Source organism: Octodon degus, unplaced genomic scaffold, assembly GCF_000260255.1.
Source record: "Octodon degus isolate 3935 unplaced genomic scaffold, OctDeg1.0 scaffold00026, whole genome shotgun sequence".
NCBI lineage: Eukaryota > Metazoa > Chordata > Mammalia > Rodentia > Octodontidae > Octodon > Octodon degus.
Genome location: NW_004524602.1, coordinates 11,008,487 through 11,030,370, shown reverse-complemented (window position 1 = coordinate 11,030,370; position 21,884 = coordinate 11,008,487). Strand labels below are relative to the sequence as shown.

Here is a 21,884-nt window from a genome sequence, read left to right as displayed (position 1 = left end):
CTGAGATGGAAGGAAGCAAAATTCTGGAGTCAGAATCCCTTCCCAGCCCTTCTGGGAGCCAGAGCCCCCTCCCACTCCTGCGTAAGTACTGAGGGGTTCGTGGTACAACATGGCTGGAAGACACCTGTACCCCTGCCTCTGAAGCCTTCTCCTGCTACCAATGGGGACTGCAGGGAGGAGCCTGAGCCCACGTCTGAGCCATGATGTTGTGGCATAAGCTAGGAAGTGGCAACACCACAGAACTCAGGCAAAAATTGGCTCTAGTAGCCCAACATCTTTCAGGTTCTGTCTCACAAAGGTAGGCTTTGACCTGGACACAGTGATGCACACCTGTAGTTTCAGCATTCCGGGAGGACAAGGCAGGAGAATCCCAAGTTTAAGTCCAGCCCAGACAATCTAGCAGAGTATCCCAAAATAAAAAATAAAAGATCTGAGATCACTGTGAGGATGTAGCCCTGGGTTCAATCCCCAGTGCTGGAAAAAGGAAAGAAAGTGGGCTTGGAAAGCTCAGATCTGAAGGTTGTGGGTCCTGCCAAACTACACTATAAACTTTAGGCAGTTTCTGTGAGCGAGCGCGCAGTTGGCGGCCACCAGGTAGCACTTGACCTGCCTTCTGTAGGCTGTCTTGGGCCCTGGAACCATCAGTAGGGAGTACACTGTGTTCTGCATCCTCGATCATTAGACTTGAGGAGCCTGGTCATGAGAGTGTGCAAATGGAGTCCTTAGCAAAGTGTGGAGAAGACCCTAAACCATGGTGAAAGCCCCCTGGAGGTGCCCTTCTCCCCTCTCCGAAAGGCAAAGCGCTGGGAACACTCCCACCTGGAGCCCCTTGTCCTGTCCAGCTTTCTTGTATAATTAACTTAAGCAGATCTTTCATGCATCAAAGGGGGTTGCTGCCCTGGTTTCCGGCGCAGTCAGAAGACAAAACCGCCGAGCTTCAACTTCTAGGCAGCTGTGCTGCCGCTGCCTCCCACCAGGTGGCGCCAGGACCCCGGGCCGTCTCTCCCGTCGACCTCTGGGAGCTGTCCATCCACTACACGACGCAGCTAGCCTGGCTAGAGCTGCAGCAGAACAGGTCACCGCAGCAGAGCGGACGCCACAGCTTGTCCCTACTACTGCAGGCCCCAGGTCTCTGGGCTGCGGCAATGGCTGTTTCCCTCCAGGTCCTAGATGCAGTGGTTACCACAGAGACCAAGGCCTGCCAGGAACAACAGTACAGCACCCCACGCAGTGGCTTTGGCTGACAGGGTGGGGACGCCGCTGGGTGCTGCAGGAGGGGGCCGCTGGTCCACTGGTGGGAAGGGCTGGCATTGAAAGCCAGCCCCTAAAACCTGCAGCTGCCCCAGTGGCCAACCTGGGCTGCCAGGAAGGGGCCTCAGAAGATCTTGAAGCCCTTCAGGAGGGTGAGGGTGGGCGCCTTGCGCTTGCTCTGGGCACGGGATGACTTCACGGTGACCAGCTTGGCCTGGGCCACGGCCGGCATCTCCTTCAGGCTGACAGTGGACAGGGTGTTGAAAGTGCAGCTGGCCAACCCCGGCCGGGCGGTGAGTGGCACAGGGTGGCCCGGGGCCCTGTCTTCCGAGATGAAGAGGGGCCGGGCCAGGGGGCTCCTCTCCAGCTCCCGCCGAGCCTCTCGCACGGCCTCGTGGAACACATGCTGCACATGCGCAAAGTCCAGGCAGGCGGAGACCTCGAAGAACAGGCACCCGAACCGGCCCGCCAGAGCTGCGCCCTCGGCCTTGGTCACCTGCCTGGCAGGAGGAAGCGGGGGCAGTGAGGGAGGAAGGCGCACAGGCAGGCGTGGAGGGTCCTGCCCCACTCCTCACCCGGCTGGGGCTGCCTGCATCTTCATCCCAATCCCCACCCCAGCTCGTTTTTTCTCATCAACACAATGGGATGGGGAATTCAGCTTCTCAGGATTGCCAGGATTAAGAAATACAAGTGGTTAAAAAAATAAAATAAGAAATATAAGTAGTGGTTAGGGCTGGGGATATAGCTCAGTGGCACAGCACCTGCTGGCCACACGTGAGGTCGTGAGTTTGATTCCCAGTATCAAAAGAAATACAAGTGGTTATTGGCCGGGGAGATGGCTCAGTGGAATAAGCGCTTCTCTGGCAAGTGCAAGGACCTGAGTTCAATCCCCAGTTCTGCCAAAAAAAAAAAAAAAAAAAAGAAGAAGAAGAAGAAATACAAGTGGTACTGAGTGCTTAGCACAGTACCTGGTTCAGGTCAGTGCCCTGATACACAATGGCTGATAAACTGAGGATGAAGGTTGGGTGGGGGAACAGGCCAAAGTGCCCCAGATAGACCTGCCTACGACTAAAGGAAACCCATTCCCAGTCTCCTTACTCTGCCACAGCACAGGGCCCTCGATCAGGAAATGAGCCACCATCACCCTGGCTTTCGAAAGGCAACTGAATGGACCACAGAGGTGACTCTGAAAGCCTATGGCAGGTACAGCTCTCAAGACTAATGGGTGTGTCTGCTTTCCTGCCCAGGGAGGATGTGGTGACATTTCACATGAGCAGAGGGACACAAAGAGAGGTGCCAGTGTCTTTCCCTGCCTGGTTCTCTGCCACTTCCTGTGATGACAGGATGGATCATCTGAGGTTAAGAAGGTTCTGGAAGCTTCTGACCTGAATGCTTTGGAATGGAGAACAGGGGAAAGAGCAGACTGGATGGCTCTTGGGATGGAAGAGGTCTGGGGGTCAAAACCAAAGATACTGGGCTGCCCTACCCATCGTTCCCAGGGACAGTGGCACAGCACAAGAGGTGACAGAAGATCCTAAGGTGGCAGCTCCAGGTGCTTGGCAGCTGCAGTTTACAGTGCAGTTATGGCCAAGTCCAAGAACCACACCACGTACAACTAGTCCTGAAAATAGCACAGAAATGGCATCAAGAAACCTCACTCACAAAGATACGAATCTCTGAAGGAGGTAGATCCTAAGTTCCTCAGGAACATGCATTTTGTCAAGTAGCACCACAAGAAGGGCTTTAGGAAGATACAAGCAAACAATACCAAGGCCATGAGTGCACGCGCCAGGGCCATCAAGGCCCTCGTCAAGCCCAGGGAGATCAAGCCCAAGATCATTCCAAAGGGAGTAAACCGCAGGCTCACTCAACTTGCCTATATCGCCCACCCCAAGCTTGGGAAGCGTATCCATGCCCACATTGCCAAGGGTCGCAGGCCTTGCCAGCCAAAGGCCCAGGCTCCAGCCAAGGCCCAGGCTCCAGCTTCTGCTCCAGCCCAGGCTCCCAAAGGTGCCCAGACCCCTGTGAAGGCTCCACAGTAAAAGCCTCTTATCTGCTGATGTAAAAACAGAAAGACTGCTGTGACCCCTGGGGTGTCATCTGTGGGGGCTGGTGTCCTCCTGTGCTCTTTGTACAAATAAACCTGAGGCAGGATTAAAAAAAAAAAAAAAGAAAAAGAAAGAAAGAAAGAAAGAAAGCCTGAGGGTGGGGCCAGGAATATAGCTCAGTGGCACAGCACTTGCCTGGCAGGCACAGGGTCCTAAATTTGATTCCCAGTACCCACCCCCAAAAAACACCTACCCATGCCAGGCTAGGGATACAGCTCAGCAGTATATTCACCTTCCTGGTAAGTGCAAGGTCCTGAATTTGATCCCGTGTACCAAAAAAAAGAAGGCCCTAGAGTGGGCCTTGGTGGGGACGGGTCCTGCTCACCAGTGGCAGGGCGACAGGGAGGAGGCAACTGGAACACAGCAGTCGGCAGCAGCACACCTAACACCCTCCCCCAGGGCTGTGTGTGGTCTGCGCCTTCCACCCCTTGAGGAACCTTCTGGAAAGAGAACTCTCAGGCTCTGCCTTCCTCACAAGCTTGAACTGGCACTCTGTCCTCACAGGAAGTGACTTATGGGTTCTCACAGACTCACAGCTGTGGGTGAGGGCCGACAGGTCCTGTCCTTTTTCCTACTCTGTTGCAGCCTGCTGAACTTACCAGGCTCGGGGACCACTGTCCCAACCCCATCCCCACCTTGTAGCTTGCAAGACACTCGTGGGGGATGCTGACCTTGGGGCAGCTGCTAAAGCATCCAGTGGGCCTTGAGGATCCCGAACCGCTAAGGCCGGGGGGACCCCACCTCTGTGTGTGTGTGTCTGTGTGTGTGTGTGTGTGTGTACCAGCATGACATCCTCAGGGAGCCAACGCTGCCTCACTCCACCTGTGTTCTCAGTCAGCGGCTCCGCACCGTTTGGAGACCCTCCCTTTGGCAATGCACGGTGATCTGCAGGTTGTTTCCCCATACCGAAAACAGGCCTACTCAGTCAGGTACTTGGAGGCCCTCATGCAGGCCCAACCCCCACCCCCCACCCCCAAACTCCCCTTGCTTTGACATGCCATTCTTATGGGCCTGACTGAGGTCCCCTGCAGGAAGCCAACTCCCCTCTCCCACTGCCTACCCAACCTGTTCTAGGCAACAGGTCCCCTCTCTGCTAATACCAGTTCCCAGGGGCTCTAGGGCCTGAGAGGGAGTGGGTAGCCCATGAGGGGGGCTGGGTAGGTAGCTGGGGGACAGAACAGTGACTGCCAGGGAGACTCCGGTGGGATTACTCATCTAGTGTGGCATCCCAGTCTCAACTGCCTCTGGGCCAGCAGAAGTTGGAGAGGAACCTGGGGAACAGCTAGGCGGTGGCCATGGGGCGGGAGCAGGCCCCACCCCAAAACATTCCAGCTCCTGTCTTGTCAAGCACCGCGCTGGCCAAGCAAAATACGGCTGCCGACTCTGTGGTCATCCACCCTCTGGCCCAGTCCAGCCTGTCGAAGACGAGCTGCCTGTGTGCCGGGGGCCACACCGGGTGGGGCAGAGTTGGCTGAACCAGAGCAGCCACCTGACCCAAGGGCCCCTCACAGCCTGACCCAGGAATGGAACTGGGCCCGGAATCATTTAGCCACTGGGGTGGGACCAGAAGGTCACACTGGCTCAGGCAAGAAAGGCGAGGCTGAGAGAAACCACTGAAGCCCATGAGAACGGAAGGAGTAGCTTCAGTTCTGAGATTTGGGGTCCAGCCTCACCTTCCTGGTCGCTGGCTGCTGGGAAGCCTAGACTTACCTTATGCCTTCAACACCTTTCCTCAGGCATGACTGTCCTCGCAGGCGCTCACCACACTCACCTGTACTGGGCCATGTCCAGCTTGTTGCCCAGCAGCAGGGCTGGGTAGCCACGCTGCGTCTCCTTGGCATGCAGGGCGAGTAGCTCCAGGTAGCTGCTGCTGCCCTCGAAGCTCTGGCGGCTGTCCACGCTGTACACCACCAGGAAGGCGTGGGCCCAGTTCAGGTAGCGTTCACAGTTCCTGGGGGTGTCCTGCAGTGAGGGGAGAAGCCCCCCAAGGGGGGCATGGGAGGGCACACGAGGTCACGGCCTTGGGACAGAGACCTTCACCTGAGCCATCCCTCCTGCTTGCCCACGCCGGGTCTCTGTATATTGTTCCCCACCCGAGCCCTTTTCAAAGGAGCACTTGAGCTGGGACTTGGCTTGGTGTGAAAGGAGACATTGTCCCGTGACCCCCTCCCACCACCCAACCAGAGACTTGGAGACCTTGGCTGTGTGGGCATAGGGCCAAGGACCTGGTACAGCCCCTCCAGGGACCTGCTGTCTGGACACTGCTGGTTTCGGGTCAAGTTCATGCTGCCCTCTTGGCTTCTGAGAATAGCTGGCATCTGGCCTTGGCAAGGGAGGCAGGAAGGGCCAGGGGGATAACCACAGGGCTCTCACCAGGAACACCTGTCTGTGTGTGTGCATGAGCGAATAGCCCCATGGCACCGGGTCCGGAGCTGCCACTGGCAACTGGCCCAGCCCCCATCCCATCCTCATTTGGCAGATGGTAGATCCAGGCTCAGGGAAATCACTGCTTCATTTTGGATTCCTTCAAAGGGACCCAAATTCTCTGCCCTCCAAAGGGAAGCGGGGTGGTTACCAGGTCTGCAGTGTCCATGACCCTCAGGTGGACAGGCTGGTGGTCCACAGTCTCCTCCGAGCTGTAGGTGTCCTCTGCAACACAGAGGATCAGTCAGGTCGGGCAAGGTGGGCCACTCAGCTGAGCATGGATGCGGGAGGACTCCCGCCCAAGAAACACTGCTTTACCTACAGGGCTCAAAGCATCCCAGGCCACAGCATCACACCCTGCAGCATGGGCCAGCAGGGCACAGTGGCGGTCCAGAGACCTGGCTAGCCAGCAGCAAAGACTCAGGAATGACACCGCCAGCCCTTCCTCCCCAAACTGCAAGCCTGTCCAATACCAGGACACGGCGCACGGGAGACTCCAAACACAACGCCTGCCCCGGTGGGAGTGGGGAGGAGGGAAGAGAGAAGCACATGACATCTTGGATGGAGGGAGGTCGGGCCCCAAGGAGAAGCACCAAGAGGGCTTTACAAATAATCCTAGTCTGTGTGATGGCAGAAAAGTTTTAAACTGCGGATGGGGAACCAAAGCCAACTTTGGCTACTTTCTAGCCATGTCCTTGGGGACAAGGCTCAGATCGAGCTCAGATCTCAGGGGAATCTGAAATCATCGGAAAGTGGGCACGAAGGAGGGACAGTGGCCAGCAGTCTCCAAGCCTGTTCCTTTCCCGTGTGCTGAGTGCTGTGCTAAGTGCGTATTCCTGGCCTGCGCCTGGCAGCCCACGTCCCGGGCTATACGGGGCTGGACGGGCCCAGGGCCCGGTACCACCTGGAAAGGGCTGGGTGCTGGGGAGTGCTGAAGCAGCCAGGGCAGGCTCCCGCTCCTCGCGGATTTTTTTTTTTTTTCCTTTGAAACCATTTCAGATTCTTGAGTTGCCGAACAGCGCAGTGTTCCTGAGCACATTCCCCTACGCTGCCCCCAATACTAACTCCTTATATAACCCAAACACAATTACCAGACTGAGACAGCGACCTTGGTACTCCACCATGAACTGAACTTCTTTGGATTTTACAAGGTTTTGTTTTTTTTTTCCATTTCTTATGACCTCAAACTTCAGAAAGTGGCTAGAGGTCAGCATTCAGGCACGTAAATAAGGCACCACTGCCACACTACCAAGGAGTGGCCCCACCCCCAGTCTTCCCTGTGACCCGGGCACAGATTCACACCCTCCCCTGGGCACCCCCTGGGGCATGTTACCCCCAGCAGCAGCCCCTGTGAGATGCCACCCCTGCCCTGGTTGAAGGTACACCCCCCCGAGTGCAGCTGGCAGCCAGGCCATCCTGGATGCTCGCCAGGGCCCCTCGCATCCAGCATGAATCACAGACAGGGCCTCGTTCCCCAGCCTGCTCTAGGGACTTGGATAAATAGCTGCCCTTATGCAAAGACAAAAAAAAAAAAAAAAAATGTCAAATGGAAAACAAGCCCCAAATGTTTAACTATATTTGGCCCAAGAAGAGCTGCCTTAGATGCCGACATCATGTTCAGGTTTGTCTTTATTTTCCTTCCAGTGTTGTCTGGTGCAACCCTTTCGGTCCTTCCAGCAGGCACAAAGTCCCATCCGGCCTGGCCATGATCCCCCACTATCCTGAACAGCCATGAGCCTTTCATCCGCCCATGCCACAGGGCACCCTCTGAGTAGACGGGACTTGAGCGTGGGGGGGTGGGCTCCCCACCCAGGCTCCTCACACCCCAACTGCATGGTGGGTCGGCTGGAGCCCAGCTCTGAGCAGAGGGCAGGGGAGGACAAGGAACGCTGAGTCCTCCCTGACCCGGGGCGCTCTGGGGTCCTCAAATGTCCGCGCTCCATAACTCCTAGCTCTCGTTGATAGTCTGTGCACTTTAGGGTTGAGAAAAGAGCTGTCCCGAAGTACCTTTCCAGGGCCAGGAAGATAGCTCAGTGGCATAAGCACCTGCCTGGCAAGCATAAGGTCCTAAGTTTGAAGCCCAGTACCAGAAAAGAAAAAAAAAGTTCACATGCAAAGTACTTTTCTGTCATTGATAGCAACAATCATTTTTTAAAAGGCGCCCATAAAAGTCTGATCCATGTATGGAACAGAGAGAAAACAGAGGTGAAGCTGTCACTGTCCCCACCTCCTGTGAGAAAGCAGGGTTCTGGGCACCTTCGTCCTGCTCTGAGGGCTCAGCACGGCAAAGCCCCTCACAGGCACTGACCTCTTTTTCCTACCAGCTTTCAATCACAGTCCACGCTCGGCCCAGGTCCAGCAGTGTCAGAGCTCAGGCTATTCATCCCATCTTCCAGATGGGGAAACTGAGGCTCAGAGCCCAGGGCTAATGGGCCTCTGATGCAGCCCCCCATAACACAAGGCACTGCTACTGCATTCAGTAGAGTGGTTTTTCATCTTCCTTGGCACCTGACGCTCTCTGTGGTCTTCGACAAATCACTGCATCCTCAGACTCAGTTTCCCTGCCTGTAAAATGGGTATTGATAATAATAGGAGTTCTCTGAAGGATAGTCCTAAAAAAAACTTCATACCCCAGTGAAGAGGCTATGTCAGGCCTTGTACTGTGTCCCCTGATGGAACTAGGCTCAAGTTTCTTTCTGGGGTATGGGGGGGAGCAAATGCACCCAAGGTCTTGGGAGTCCCTGGCAAAGGCAAAAGAGCCGTCTGCCAACATCTGTCGGAGGCTTGGCTGAGCTCTCTCTACAGAAAGAGACTTGGGGCCCCAGACCAAGCTGCTGCTAGAACCAAGAGGGGACTAGAAACCAGAAAGTTGAGGCAGTTCCCAGCAGTAGAACAGAACTTCAGGGATGCCACAGACCCCCTAAAAGTCTCTGCAGCTCAGGACTGCTGCCCAGTCCCCCACAGTCTGACTGTACACATTCCACCACCAGGTCAGAACCCAGAGCTACTCAACAGGCTGGAACAGGCTCATCCAGGACCCTGGGGCAAGGAATGGACTGGGGCCGGGAAGGAGAGATGAGAAAGAGGGGTGCCAGGGAAGAGGCAGGATGCCAGGTGGGTCTGAATGCTGGGTGCACCAGAAGTAGGTCTTCGTACAAGCAGATCTCCCCCCACACACACACTACCTGAATGGGGAAGAATGTCCTTGGGAACCCCCTTGTTCCCTGCCAGACACCTGCCTGCTCACGTGTCATCCCTCCCAGCCTTCATCTCCCCTGTCCTCTGTTCCTCCAGCTCTGTCCTCTCCTGAGCCCCAGCCCAGCCAGCAGGACACTGCATCCCATGTCCCCAGGAGGTGACCTCTACTGATCAAAGTCCTTGATGATTGTCACCACATCACCTATCCTACAACCTCCTGATTTACCCAAATTTGCTTTGACATCCTGGCACTCTGTTAAGGTCTCTTTGGAGGAAGGGATTATTGTATTTATGAAAAAATAAATAAATAAGCCTAAGTGGCCCCTAAGGATGCCCTGCTTAGGTCCTGGGACTCAGTGCCCTTGCCCAACCTCACCCAGAGGGCTGGGGGCACCAGTGGGCTCAGCTCTTCCCTCTGGGCATCCTAGTGGCATTTCACAGGGGCCTGCTGCACCATTAGGGTGTACAGCCTGTGTCACCAAGCCTGGGTCCCACTGTAGACTTCCTACCAATGCTTACTCAATTATTATCAATGAGGAATTAACCCAACACCACTTCCCAAAGCCTGTCACCATTCAGACGCCCTAGCGGTCCCAGGAGAGGTTTCATAAAACATGTCACTGCCTGGTGGCGCAATAACCTGGTGGAGCACACCAAATTCCCTTCTCGGGAGGCTGAAGTAGGAGGATCATGAGGTCAAGGCCAGCCTGGGCTACATAGTAAGATCCTGTCTCAAAATAAATATAAAAATAAAAAGCAAACAAACAAAAAGTTATAAATGTGAGGTTTAAGTCACACTGGAACTGGGCCAGGGAGACAGCTCGTTGGCATAATTGCCTGCCTGGCAAGTGCAAGGTCCTGAGTTTGATCCCCAGTACCAAAAATAAATAAATAACACTGGAACCAATAAAATTCTGCTTTCATTTAAATATTAAGGTTCTATGTAAGAAGTTACTTTAGGAAAATATCCTGCAGCTGAAAATATTTTCAAGAGCAGTGATCGGATTAATCCGAGGGAACCTCAGCCACTGGGTTTTAGAAGAAGAAAGAGCAGATGCTGCCTGTGGGTTAAGGCAAGGCTGGATCTTCCTGCATTGTTTTTTTGGATCCTCATTGTAATTCTCTGAGACAGGTATTTGTACTCCTATTTTACAGACGGAGAAACAAACAACAGCTCAGAGAAGGTAAGCAACTCTCTTAAGGGTGCACAGCCAATAATTGGCAAAGCAAGTGTTTGAACCTAGCTGACAGCTATGAAAATATCCCTTCTTCCAATATACCATGATACAACTACAACACAAGACAAATGGGGTGTGGTGGTTCACACCTCTAATCCCAGCTACTCAAGAGGCTGAGGCAGGAGGACAGCAAATTGAGGTCAGCCTGGCAACTTAGTGAAACCCTGCGTCAAAAGGAAACTTTACAAAGGTCTGGGATAGAGCTCAGAGGAGGAGAGCTTGCCTAGCATGTGCAAAGCCCTGGGCCAGCCCCCAGTACCACACAATCAGCAAAAAGCAAGACTAGATTTTTTTCATGCATTCAAAAACAGTCTGAAGGGCTGGTGAGATGGCTCAGTGGTCTAAAGCACCTACTTAGAACAAGCTTAGCAAAGCACAGGGACCGCGGTTCAATCCCCCAGCACCACATGCCAGCCAGCCCCGCCCCCTGGTGGGCTGAGCTGGCCACACACACACAAATAAATAAATAAAAATTAATTTAAAAAACCAAACAAACAGTCTGAAGCCAGCACCACCAGAGTATTTTCCAAATGTCTTTCTTGCCCGGCTTTTCTAGAAAAGAACACTGAGTGACCCTGTAAAAGAACAACACCTCTTTGGATGTGGACATCTGCTATGTTTGGAGTTTTTTTATTTTCATTTTTGAAAGTTTCACCACACCTCCTATTTGGGGGCAAGTCAGCCTCTCAGTTCTTTGAGTTGGGCCAACCTCCAGGTTGCCTCTAATGGGCCATGGAGGGGGGATCTGCGACACTTAAAACATTTCCCCCGTTGGGAGCCTGTGCCTGGAATCCCAGCGCTCTGGGAGGCTGAGGCAAGAAGACCACAAGTTCAAGCCTAACCTGGGCATCTTAGCAAAGTTAGTGTGACTCTGTTGTACAATAAAAGAGGGCCAGGAATGTAGTTCAGGGGCCAGGGAGGTAGCTCAGTGGAATAAGTGCTTTCCTGGCAAGCGAAGGTCCTGAGTTTGATCCCTGGTACCACTAAAAGATAAAAAATAAAAATAAAAAAGGAACATAGTTCAGTGAGAAAGTACTGAATCCAACCCCCAATGCCAGAAAAAATAATCTCCCCACTGCTGAGTTATCCTGGAGGGGCCTACTGCTGTCCACAGATGCCAGTCCCTGGGAGCACACCAGGTGAGGCACAGGCGGGCATCAGGAGGCCCAAAGACCATTGGTTTCTTACCCAAGTTGGGATCATATTCGCTGATAAACCTCTTGGTCAGGAACTTCACAGTCAGAGCTGTGGGAAGGAGAAAGAGAGGGTCTCAGTTCCTGTGGTCACGTGCAGCTCAGAAGGAACCAAAAATCCGGGGGCCAAGTCCTGGGTAGTCACCCTCCCAGGGTTGTTTTTAATAGCAAGAAGGTAAGGAGAGGCCAGGCTAAGGGGGTGCTGGTGGGGACCCAGACATAGTGGTCGGTTACTCAGGTCAGCCTGGTGTGGTCCCAATGGGGGGGACACGGCCTCACCGTGGAGCAGGCATCACAGAGCTTCCAAAGCACAGGCATCTATGCCAGCTGTGGCTGCAACCCAGAGAGACCAGAGGAGTGGAGCTGGGGTGGAGGCCGCTGAGGGTCTGAGCCCCAAGGGCCAGGATTCCACACAAGGTGTGGAGACATCTAGGCCCCAGCAATCGCACCCAGGTCCTGGAGTCCACATCTAAGGCTCAGCTCTCTGAGGGCCTCCTCGTCTCTCCCAGCAGGATGGAGGACTCCAGGACAAAGCTCTTGCAGACAGAGGACACTGGGAGGTTCCTAGGTTGTCCGAGTGTAACCTCATGAAGGGAGGGTCAGCCAGCCCCGCCACCAGCCTGCTATGAAGTCAAGAAAGCCTTTCAGTTCTTTCCTAGGCTTCCTCACAGGGTCAGTTTACCAACAAAGGCTGAGGTAATAGATGTGAAGGTTTAAATTCCTTCATTCTTATAGTCACCAGCTAACCTGGACCAGCTGCAGAGCTACAAACAGCAAACTGATTTTCAAATGGACAAGGACAAATGTTTTCTGGAGGAAAACCAGACCCTGGGAACCTTCTCAGAGCCAGCAGATGGCTTCAAAATCAGAGCAGTCCCTGTTCCCCATGAGTCTTGGAGACCCTGAGCAGAGAGGGTGACACTTGCTGAGAGGCATAACTGGACAGATAGCCAGTGGAGAGGTCCCGTGTCCCCCAGCTGCTGTAGCTGTCAGCAGCAGAGAAAGGCCAACGGTCTATCTGGGGTCTCAGTCTATGGTGACAGCAGTCAGGAGTGGTGAAGGCACAGTTCAGCATTGGCAGAAATGGTCTCAGTGGAAGCCCAAGGTCTTGGTTCTTCACAGACAAGTCCCAGAGTCAGGTGTGGGACAAAGATGGCCCTGGACATGCAGTCCCTCCGTCTGGGACACTGAGAGGCAGGAGGATGGCAGGTTCAAGTTCACTCTGGGTGACTTCAGAACTTAGCAAGAAACTGTCTCAAAATTAAAAATAAAGCCAGACGTGGTAGCGCATGCATGAGGCTGAGAGAGGAGGATCTCTGTGAGTTTAGGCCAGCACGGAGTACATACTGAATTCAAGGCCAGCCTGGACTGCATAGAGAGATCCTGTCTCAAAAGATTAATAATAGATAGATAGATAGATGCATACATACATACATACATACATACATACATAGACAGACAGGAAGGCAGCCAGGCAGATAGACAGACAGACAGACAACATGGGTTAGGGCTATAACTCAGTGTGAATAGCTCTGGGTTCAATCTCTAGAAGGGGGAAAAAAAAGACAAGTTTCAGCCACCTGGGACTGTCACAGCCCAGCATATTTCCAAAACATCAAGAGATGGGTGTGACTTGAAATAAACACAGTTGACAAGCATGCAAGGCTTGTCCCCAGATCCCAAGGAACTGGGGAGGCCTGAAATGTTCTAATGCCAGGAACTTCTACCAACTCTCTTCAGTGGTGTGGGTGTATGTGTGGGGGCGCATCTGTGCGCAGGTGACAACCTGAATCAAGGAGTAGGAAGGCTATAGCCAAGTTCAAAGGTCACCCAGGCTCTCTGCTTGCCCCAGGGAGGGGAAATGGAGTGGAGATGGAGAGGGTTTGCAGACCCAGAGAGAGCGGGTTCAGGGTGGGAGAGGGCACAGTTAAGGGTCACAGCCAAGCAAGGCAGGGACACAGAGGGAAGAGGCAGGCAGAAGCAGAGGACGGAAGAACCGGAAGGAGGGGCTGCGCACAAAGGCAGAAGAGCTGAGAGAGCCAGCAACGGAGAAACTGAGGCAAAGAAGAAAATCTCAGAGGCCCCCCAAAGCCACAGCTCCCGGGCCCCGCCCTGGGCAGCGCCACTCACCGGACTTGCCGGCCCCGCGGCGCCCCAGGACGGCCAGGTTGACCTCGAGGGGTGCACTTGGGGGCCCGCTGCCAGCGCGGGGCTTTCCGAACACCGAGGCCATGGCGACCGCAGAGGGCGCCCCGGAGTGGACCGAGTACCCCAGCCGCGCGCCTGCCGGCGTCCCCGAGCCCGTCGGTGTCCACCCGGCGCCGAGCGGTCCGAGCCCAGCGCTCGCGTCCCGCCGCGGGTGGGGGAGGGGCGGCGGGCGGGGCCGAGCCGCGAACTCCTTTTAAGGGATCGTCCCTCCCTGGCGCGGGTAGGGGGTTCCGTGTCGGCCAACGGCCCAATACAGACGACCCTGATTCTAGCCTTTTTCCCTTGGTCTTTTCCCAGCAGCAAGAAAACCCTCCCCTTTCTTTGACCCACCACTCGTCCTGCCTCCTCCTCCAGGACGCCTCCCAGCTTGACGCTGTTGCCTGGCACTTTTAGATCACACCCTTGGCCCGCTACACCCCCGTCCCGGCCTTTGGGTGCGGGGCACTCGGGCATCATTGCAGAATGTAGGCTCATGGCAAGAGGCGTGAGAGCCCCTCCTACAGCTGTGCCGGTGTGGCTCAGCTTCCGACACCTAATCCACCCAGGTTTGTTTCTCCTGATGAGAGCTAATGCGCTGCACGTGTTAGCTGTCCGTTGCGTAAATGGACGTTTGTTCTAAAACCTGGCTCCCTGTCCTGCCTAGGCAGTGGTGGGATTGCTGGTGAGCCTGAAGACCACCTGGCCATTGCCCTGGGCCTCGGGGTAAAATGCTAGTGACAGGGCAGGAGGCTACCAAGAACCCAGACACTTCAGATCTGGTGTGTGCCTTCCCCTGAATCAAGGAGTAGCAAGACCTTGGGTGAGTCTCCTCGCTTCTTGTTGTGTCCCCAGCTGTAAGCATGAAAGGCAAGGGGAAATAAATCTAAAATGCCACAAAGTGACTCCGGCGTAAGAGAATGACAGAATCCACCCCATCTTCTGGAAAACTTCCAGGTTGGAGCCTGGAAGGGGACAGGAGCCTCACTATGCTTCTTCCCTGTCCCCTGTCCCTCAGATGGCCAGTTGATTATTCACCCATCCCACTCATCCACGAGAGAAGCAGCCACGGCAACCCGGCCCATACAGCATGAAGGGAAACTTTTCCTGGATTGCACATGAATTTTGACTCAGCGGAACGTTTTTAGGGTGATCACAGTAAGCCAGGTGTGCTATTCAGGCTCTAAGTGCCCGGGGGAATTTGTTTCCATCACACCCTGGGTCGGAGCTGCTCATACAGCCAACAGCCCAGGGTTTCCCTTCAAGCTGTAGGAGTTGGGAAAGTGGAGGGCCAGCTCCAGCCCCACCACTGTGCCTGTCCTGTGTGTCCTGTACAGACAGAGCAGTTCCCAGTGGGGCCCTGAGAGGAGAGAACCACTGTCAGCAGAGGACTGCGGGGCTAGGGACGTGCTGCCAGCCTGCACACGTGGACTCTGCCACTTCCCAGCTTGTGCCTGGCTCCTTACAGCCCCGCTCAGAGTCAGGCCTGGGAAGACATGTGCCCGCCTGCAGGTTGTGGGTCCCTGTCCCAACCCTCAGTCTCCTCAACTTCTCCAGCTGTCCACAGTGGCCTGGAAAGGTCTTGGGAATCAAGTTCCTCACTATTGGGCCTTCGAATAAGCTACCTGGCCCTTGTGGGCCTCAATTCCTCAGGGAGGATATGAAGGTTTAAGGAACAAGGAAGTCCCACCCAGAGCGTGGCTCAGGGCCCCCAAAAGCAGCAGCGAGCTCCTGCTGTGCCTTCTGCAGCACACAGCTCCCACCCACCGACCCAGAACTCGGTGGGCAGGAGTTTAGAGAGTGGGAGTTTGGAGCCTTGAGCTCAGGTGAGAGGTCATTCTGTTAGGGCAAGGAGCTCACTTCCCCGCCTCAGGCCACCAAGGCTGTTGCCCCCTAAGGAAGGGCAGGACATGCAGCAGGTACTTGTCTCTCATGTGACCTGCAGCTGCAGGAGGCCTTCCTGATGCCTGGCTCCAGGTGACTCCAGGAGCCGCTCCAGAAAAACTAAGAATCTATAAGTCCTTTGCGATGCCACCACCTTTCCTGGAGACAGGACAACTACTCCTGTGGTGCTCTGGTGATAAATTCAGATGCCAAAGCTGGACAGAAACCTAGAAGTCAGATCCAAACTCCGCTTCCCAGATGCACAACTGAGTCACAGTTGGGTTGGGAGCTCTCACAAGCTAAGGCAAAGCCCAGGCAAGAGCCAGGTGTGATGGTGTACGGCTGCAATTGGAGCACTCTTGGGAGACTGAGGCAGGAGGAGTTGAAGTCCCAGCCAAGCCTCCATACTTTAGGGACTGGAAAAAAAATTGAAGGGCTAGGAGGATAGCTCAGCACAGTGGGTTCAACCTCCAAGAACACACACACACACACACACACACACACACACACACACACACGGGCAGGGATTCTGACTCCTCCTCCAGGTCCAGGCAGTGCAAGCTACTCACTGCCCGGGCTTCCCCATCACACTTCCTGCAGGGGCTCCCAGAGTAAGGACCATGTCTCCTCCATGGACCAGAGGGCGCCCTGGGACAGTCCCCATCTGACCAGGAGCTCCTCCAGGGTAGGATGGGGGTTCTACTAGACAGACAACAAAGCCAGGTCTGGGCTGCAGAAAGGCTCAGGGTCTGCTGTGCCTTCCTTCCCAGCCCTCAGCCCCTCCTCCAAGCGGTGGGGGTGCCCAGTAGAGAGGGAGGGAGCGCGGGGTCGCCAGGGCCTGGGAACTCTGGAGGCCGCCCACAGCCAGGATGCTACTGAGTCCTCTCCAAGTCCCAAAGGGACTCTCTGCCTGGGAGGAGGAAAGGCTCCCAGCAGCAGGCGGCACCCTTGGGGATCAGACTGGGACCAACGGCCCGCCCCAGAGCCACGCCCCATTCGGTGATCCTCTCCCCAAGCCGGTTGCAGGAAGTTGAGAGCTGGTGGCGCACTAGACCGACCCACTCTGCCTCAGGGACCAGGCCAGGGATGGATCCTTCTGGAAGCAAGCTAACACAAAGCCAGTGCAGAGCCCCCACTTGCCCCAGGAGGGGGTGTCATGCCTGCTTCCTGGACCTTCCTGGCTCTTTCAGCCAGTGCCTGGCTTCAGGGAAGATGAGAAGCTGGCAGAGGGCCTGGGAAATCCTATGGGGACTCCTGCCTACTCCCTGGTTGCCGCCTCCTCTTCCTGTTTGGTCCCTGGGGCAGATCATGGGAAATATTTCTGGCTGCCTCCTACAGGCTTCCAGCTTCCCAGGCTCAGCCAAGTGGCCCCAGCATGCCAGCCCCACCCTGGTGCAGCCAAGTGGACAGACACAGTGATCAATAGCAGTCACCAAGGGTCTGGGCCTCAGGTTCCAAGTGGCACGCAAAGATGACCATAAACTCCTCCCACCTGACACTGTGGGATTCAGAGTCTCAGCAGAGCACCTAGGAAAGTTCTGCTGGGGGCTGAGCAGCAGGCAGCCTGGGCCAGCGATTCCCTCTACCCCATACCCCAGCCACGTCCCCACCCCTGTAATCAAAAGGTTGGACCCAGGAGCCCAAGGCGCCACCTAACTGCCCAGCATAGGTAATGTAGGGAAGCCGCAAAGCATAGCGGTCAGGAGCACACAATCCAGACCAGAGATGGTGGGCCTCTTAGAGCTTTCAGTGCAAAGAGTCGGCTGTGGCACCTGCACCATCGATGTTCACCACCACTGTGCTAGATTCAAAGTGGCTGCTTCCAGTCCTAGGTCTGTCAATCTCTGGCCATGTGACCAAGCCTCTTGGTGATCCCACGCTCCCTCCCTCTCTACTGGGCACCCCCACCGCTTGGAGGAGGGGCTGAGGGCTGGGAAGGAAGGCACAGCAGACCCTGAGCCTTTCTGCAGCCCAGACCTGGCTTTGTTGTCTGTCTAGTGGAACCCCCATCCTACCCTGGAGGAGCTCCTGGTCAGATGGGGACTGTCCCAGGGTGCCCTCTGGTCCATGGAGGAGACACTGTAGACATTGTCCTTACTTTGGGAGCCCTGCAGCAAGTGTGATGGGAAAATAGAGCCAGTGTGTCAGGGTATAAGCCTACTTATTAAGCCTACTTATTAATTCTCTGGGAGGCTGAGGCAGGAGGATTGCAAGTTCAAGCAAAGGCTAGGCAAGTTAGTGACTTAGTAAGGCCCTGTTTCACAATGAACATAAATAAACTTTAAAACTAAAAAGGAACTGGGCACAGTGGTGCACACCTGCTGGGGAAGCTGAGACAGGAAGATCACTACAAGTCTGAACTGTGTAGTGAGACCCTGTATCAAATAAATAAATAAATAATAAAAATAATAAATAAATAAATAAATTTAAAATAAAATAAAACTATGAGGGGCTGGGGATACAGTTCTGTGCAAAGGCCTTGCACTAGATCCCTACTACCAGCAAAAAAAAGTTATTATTTCCAGAACTCTTCTTCCCTCCCACAGACATACACACCCCTTTCTTCCTTCTCTAGAGTCCAGAACCACACAGCGACTCGGGGTCTGGCAAATGAACAACAGACATCAGCTGCTCACTTCCAACCGCATCGGGATTATTTGCACAGGTAGCTTCTTGGCCACTCATTGGCAGATCGGGGACGCTTCTCCTCCCCTTTTACACAAACAATACTGAAACTCACAAAAGCCTCAGGCTCATTTCAGAAGCAGGGGCAGAAACTCAGGCCATATTAGAGCCCTGATCCTGAACCACTCATTTTGGTCAACTCCCTCCCACCCACCACCCCACCACCAGCCCTTCTGAGCCCATGGCCTGAGCTGAGTACTGACTAATCCTGTCCTGGATTTTTTCCCCCTGAGCCTCCCGGGACAAGCAGCCCAAACTGAGTCTCATTCAGAATGCTTTGCAGATACCGCCTCAGTCCTGTAAAATAGGTGTCACTTTAAGGATAAAGAAGACTAGCATAGTGATGCACGCCTGTCATACCAGCACTCAGGAGGATCATTGCACGTTCCAGCCTGGGCTACAAAGCGAGTTCAAGGCCAGCCTGAAGTTCATAGTGAGACCCTGTCTCAAAAAGATAAATAAAATAGATGGAAAACGAGGCTGGAAGTTAGGACCCTTGCTTTGCACAAGGGCATATGGTTAGAGTTAACTTTAACCTGGTTATTTGTGCAGCAGGGCTATTGGTGCATACAGCTGTTTCAGGGCCCAGCATGCAGTAGGCGCTCAGTATCCGGCCACTATTGTCACTTCTATCAGAGTGACCCCACAGGTCTCCAGATGCCCTCCGGGCCGGTGGCCACGCAGCTTGCTGGCCACCAAATCACATGAGCCGTACTATCTTTAGCCAGGGAGGTATTTATATCCCGGAGGAAGTTGTTCTGCAAAGGGGAGCCCCAGTGCTGGTGGCCCACGGCTCCCGGCCCCAGTGGCCCAGCATGCCGCGGGGCCCCGAGGTCCCGGTGCAGGTGTGGGTGGACGGTCAGCTATTCCAGGCCGAGCAGGGCCTGCTGGTGGAGCACTGCGGCTTCTTCCGCGGCCTCTTCCGCTCCGGCATGCGGGAGGCGCGCGCTGCCGAGGTGCGTCTAGGGGCGCTGAGCGCCGACGGTTTCCGCACGGCCCTGCAGGTGCTGCGCGGGCAGCGGCCGGCGCTGGCAGCCGAGGACGACCTGCTGCAGGCGGTGGAGTGCGCCGCCTTCCTGCAGGCGCCGGCGCTTGCGCGCTTTTTGGAGCACAGCCTCACGTCCGACAACTGCGCTCTGCTGTGCGACGCGGCCGCCGTCTTCGGCCTGCGCGACGTGTTCCACAGCGCCGCGCTCCTCATCCGCGACAGCACCTGCGAGCTGGCGGCCGGGCTGGCACTGCCTGAAGCCCGCGCCTACGTGGCCACCCTGCGGCCTAGCTACTACGTGGCGCTGAGCACGCACACGCCCGCGCCCGGCTTCCTGGAGGACAAGTCGCGCACCATGTGCTACCTGGACGAAGAGGAGGACGCGTGGCGTACGCTGGCCGCGCTGCCCCTGGAGGCCAGCACGATGCTGGCGGGCGTGGCCACGCTGGGCAACAAGCTGTACATCGTGGGTGGCGTGCGGGGCGCCAGCAAGGAGGTGGTGGAGCTCGGCTTCTGCTACGACCCTGACCGCGGCACCTGGAACGAATTCCCCAGCCCTCATCAGCCGCGTTACGACCTGGCGCTGGCCGGCTTCGATGGCTGCCTCTATGCCATCGGGGGAGAGTTCCAGAGGACACCCGTTAGTTCCGTGGAACGTTATGATCCAGCCACCGGCTGCTGGAGCTTTGTAGCCGACCTGCCACAGCCTGCCGCGGGTGTTCCCTGTGCCCAGGCGCGCGGCCGCCTTTTTGTGTGCCTGTGGCGGCCTGCGGACACCACGACCATCGTGGAGTATGTGGCACGGACTGACGCATGGCAACCGGTGGCCCAGCTGCGGCGTCCACAGAGCTACGGCCACTGCATGGTGGCCCATCGCGACAGCCTGTACGTGGTGCGCAACGGACCTTCCGACGACTTCCTGCACTGCGCCATCGACTGTCTCAATTTGGTCACCGGACAGTGGACAGCACTTCCAGGCCAGTTTGTCAACAGCAAGGGAGCGCTCTTCACAGCTGTGGTGCGCGGTGACACGGTCTACACGGTCAACCGCCTGTCTACGCTGCTCTATGCCATCGAAGAAGGCACCTGGCGGCTGCTCAGAGAGAAGATTGGCTTTCCCCGGCCCGGATCCCTGCAAACCTTCCTGCTGAGGCTGCCCCCTGGCGCACCTGGACCTGTGGCCTTGCCTTTGCCAGAGCTGTGATCTCAGAGTGGCTGTAGAGGAGGCACCCAGAATTGTCCCTGAGCAGAGGCGGAGTGTGAAGCTGGCCCGGGGGACCTCTGAGAACTTCTGACCTATGGAGACCATCGGTTCTTGGTCTAGTGATGCAAACCAAGGTTCTCAGGGAGTACCAAGGATGCTGGGGTTGGAGTCCTCAGATCGCTTGGCCCCTGCCAAGAGCTGGTGGGTCACACAGTGTTAGCAGGAGGGGTAGTGGCTTAGGATTTGAGTAACCCATGCTTGTACATGACTGGGCCACTAATCAAGCATGGCTGGACATGGATTAGGTGATAGTAACCAAACCGCCGATCAGTGGGCAAGAACTAGGTGCCTAACCTGTGCCCAGTACAGTACTAGGAGAGGTGTGGTCACTGGCCAGGGGCCACAGAGCTTGAGATCAACCTCCGGACAGCTCAGTCCCAACCAGACAATTTTAGGTATTCTTTTTTTTCTTTTTTTTGTGGTGGAACCAGGGATTGAACTCAGGCCCTTGCGCTTGCCAGGGAAGCGCTTATTCCACAAAGCCATCTCCCCAGCCCCAAGACAATATTTTAGGACAAAAGTTTTACACATATTTGTCTCCCTCCATAAAGGATTGAAAACAACATGCTGATTTAAAAAAAAAAAAAAGGCGTGACTGGGCAAGTGAGACATAGGAGAAGAGAAATGAACAGCTTTCAGAGCGAGGAGCATGGACTGATTGTAGGTGCACCCCTGAACCTTGGAGGCTGAGGCACTGTGGGTGGAGGCAACTGGGCTGTTCCTGGTGCAGCCTGTGGGGGAGGGAAGGGTTCCCTACATCCTCCCTTGGGTACATAGACGGTCAGAGGGCATGAAGTTTGCCATTGCCCTTTTCTGCCATCCCCACAGGGAGGGTGGAGCCTTAACCCTCACGCCTCAGGTCATTCAGATCACTCAAGGTGAGAGCCCAGTCCTGCCTCACTCCTCAGTGTATTCCTACAGGCCCCATTTCTCCTTCCAGCCAATGCTCCTGCCTATTCCTGGGCCTGGAATGGATGCTTTTCCTGTCCCTCTGTCTGTCTGCTGGCTTCCACCTGTTCTGCGCAGGATGGGCTGACCCAGCTCCTTGTTTGCCTGGCCTTGGCTACCAGCATTCTCATTGGACTCCTGGCTGTGACATCATTCTGAGTGTGTCTATACACAGCAGCTGCACACAAGAGTCAGAGTAGAGGCCTTATGCTGTTAGCTAGGGGCATTTCCAAAACTGCAGAATAAAATGAGGCTTTGCAAGGACTCAAACTGTGGGGGCCACTGGTTAGGGACCTGCCACTGACTTGCATTGTTAGACAAAGTCTTATCCCCTTTGGACATCCAGGATTGGCTTCTGGGCAGGACACTGGTTCAGGTTACCCTGGTGTTCCAAGTATACAGAAGGCCACCTTCATTCAGGACCTTCCATCCCTGGAATAGACTTGTCCAATGAGTGACAACAGTAAACCCTGATTGTCAGCTCCTGTGAATGCTACAAAGTTCTTCAATGTCCTCCTG

General features: G+C 55.3%; 2 protein-coding genes and 1 pseudogene across 2 annotated transcripts; 2 read left to right on the top strand and 1 right to left on the bottom strand.

Annotated features, from left to right (window-relative positions):
• Positions 1 to 424: 424 nt before the first annotated feature.
• On the bottom strand, positions 425 to 13,850 carry Rasl12 (RAS like family 12). Its single transcript, XM_004628818.2, has 5 exons — positions 13,543 to 13,850; positions 11,408 to 11,464; positions 5,935 to 6,008; positions 5,131 to 5,321; positions 425 to 1,751 (listed from the first exon to the last, which is right to left on the bottom strand). Exons 1-5 carry the CDS (start codon positions 13,643 to 13,645, stop codon positions 1,376 to 1,378), a joined length of 801 nt encoding a protein of 266 aa, XP_004628875.1. The 5' UTR covers positions 13,646 to 13,850; the 3' UTR covers positions 425 to 1,375.
• On the top strand, positions 2,189 to 4,352 carry LOC111816070 (annotated as a pseudogene).
• Positions 13,851 to 18,949: 5,099 nt separating the features above from the next.
• Positions 18,950 to 20,986, top strand: Kbtbd13 (kelch repeat and BTB domain containing 13). The gene is made up of 2 exons (XM_004628817.2): positions 18,950 to 20,812; positions 20,931 to 20,986. The coding sequence occupies exon 1, from the start codon at positions 18,981 to 18,983 to the stop codon at positions 20,355 to 20,357; it is 1,377 nt and encodes a 458-aa protein (XP_004628874.1). The 5' UTR covers positions 18,950 to 18,980; the 3' UTR covers positions 20,358 to 20,812; positions 20,931 to 20,986.
• Positions 20,987 to 21,884: the final 898 nt, after the last annotated feature.

Bases quoted from the DNA above. Each gene is read 5' to 3' on its own strand.
- Rasl12 (XM_004628818.2), bottom strand. From the start codon at position 13,645: ATGGCCTCGGTGTTCGGAAAGCCCCGCGCTGGCAGCGGGCCCCCAAGT. The intron at 11,465-13,542 runs GTGAGTGGCGCT...TCCTTCCCACAG, and splicing joins CCGCGGGGCCGGCAAGTCCG to CTCTGACTGTGAAGTTCCTG. The intron at 5,322-5,934 runs GTAACCACCCCG...CCCTCACTGCAG, and splicing joins TCATGGACACTGCAGACCTG to GACACCCCCAGGAACTGTGA.
- Kbtbd13 (XM_004628817.2), top strand. From the start codon at position 18,981: ATGCCGCGGGGCCCCGAGGTCCCGGTGCAGGTGTGGGTGGACGGTCAG.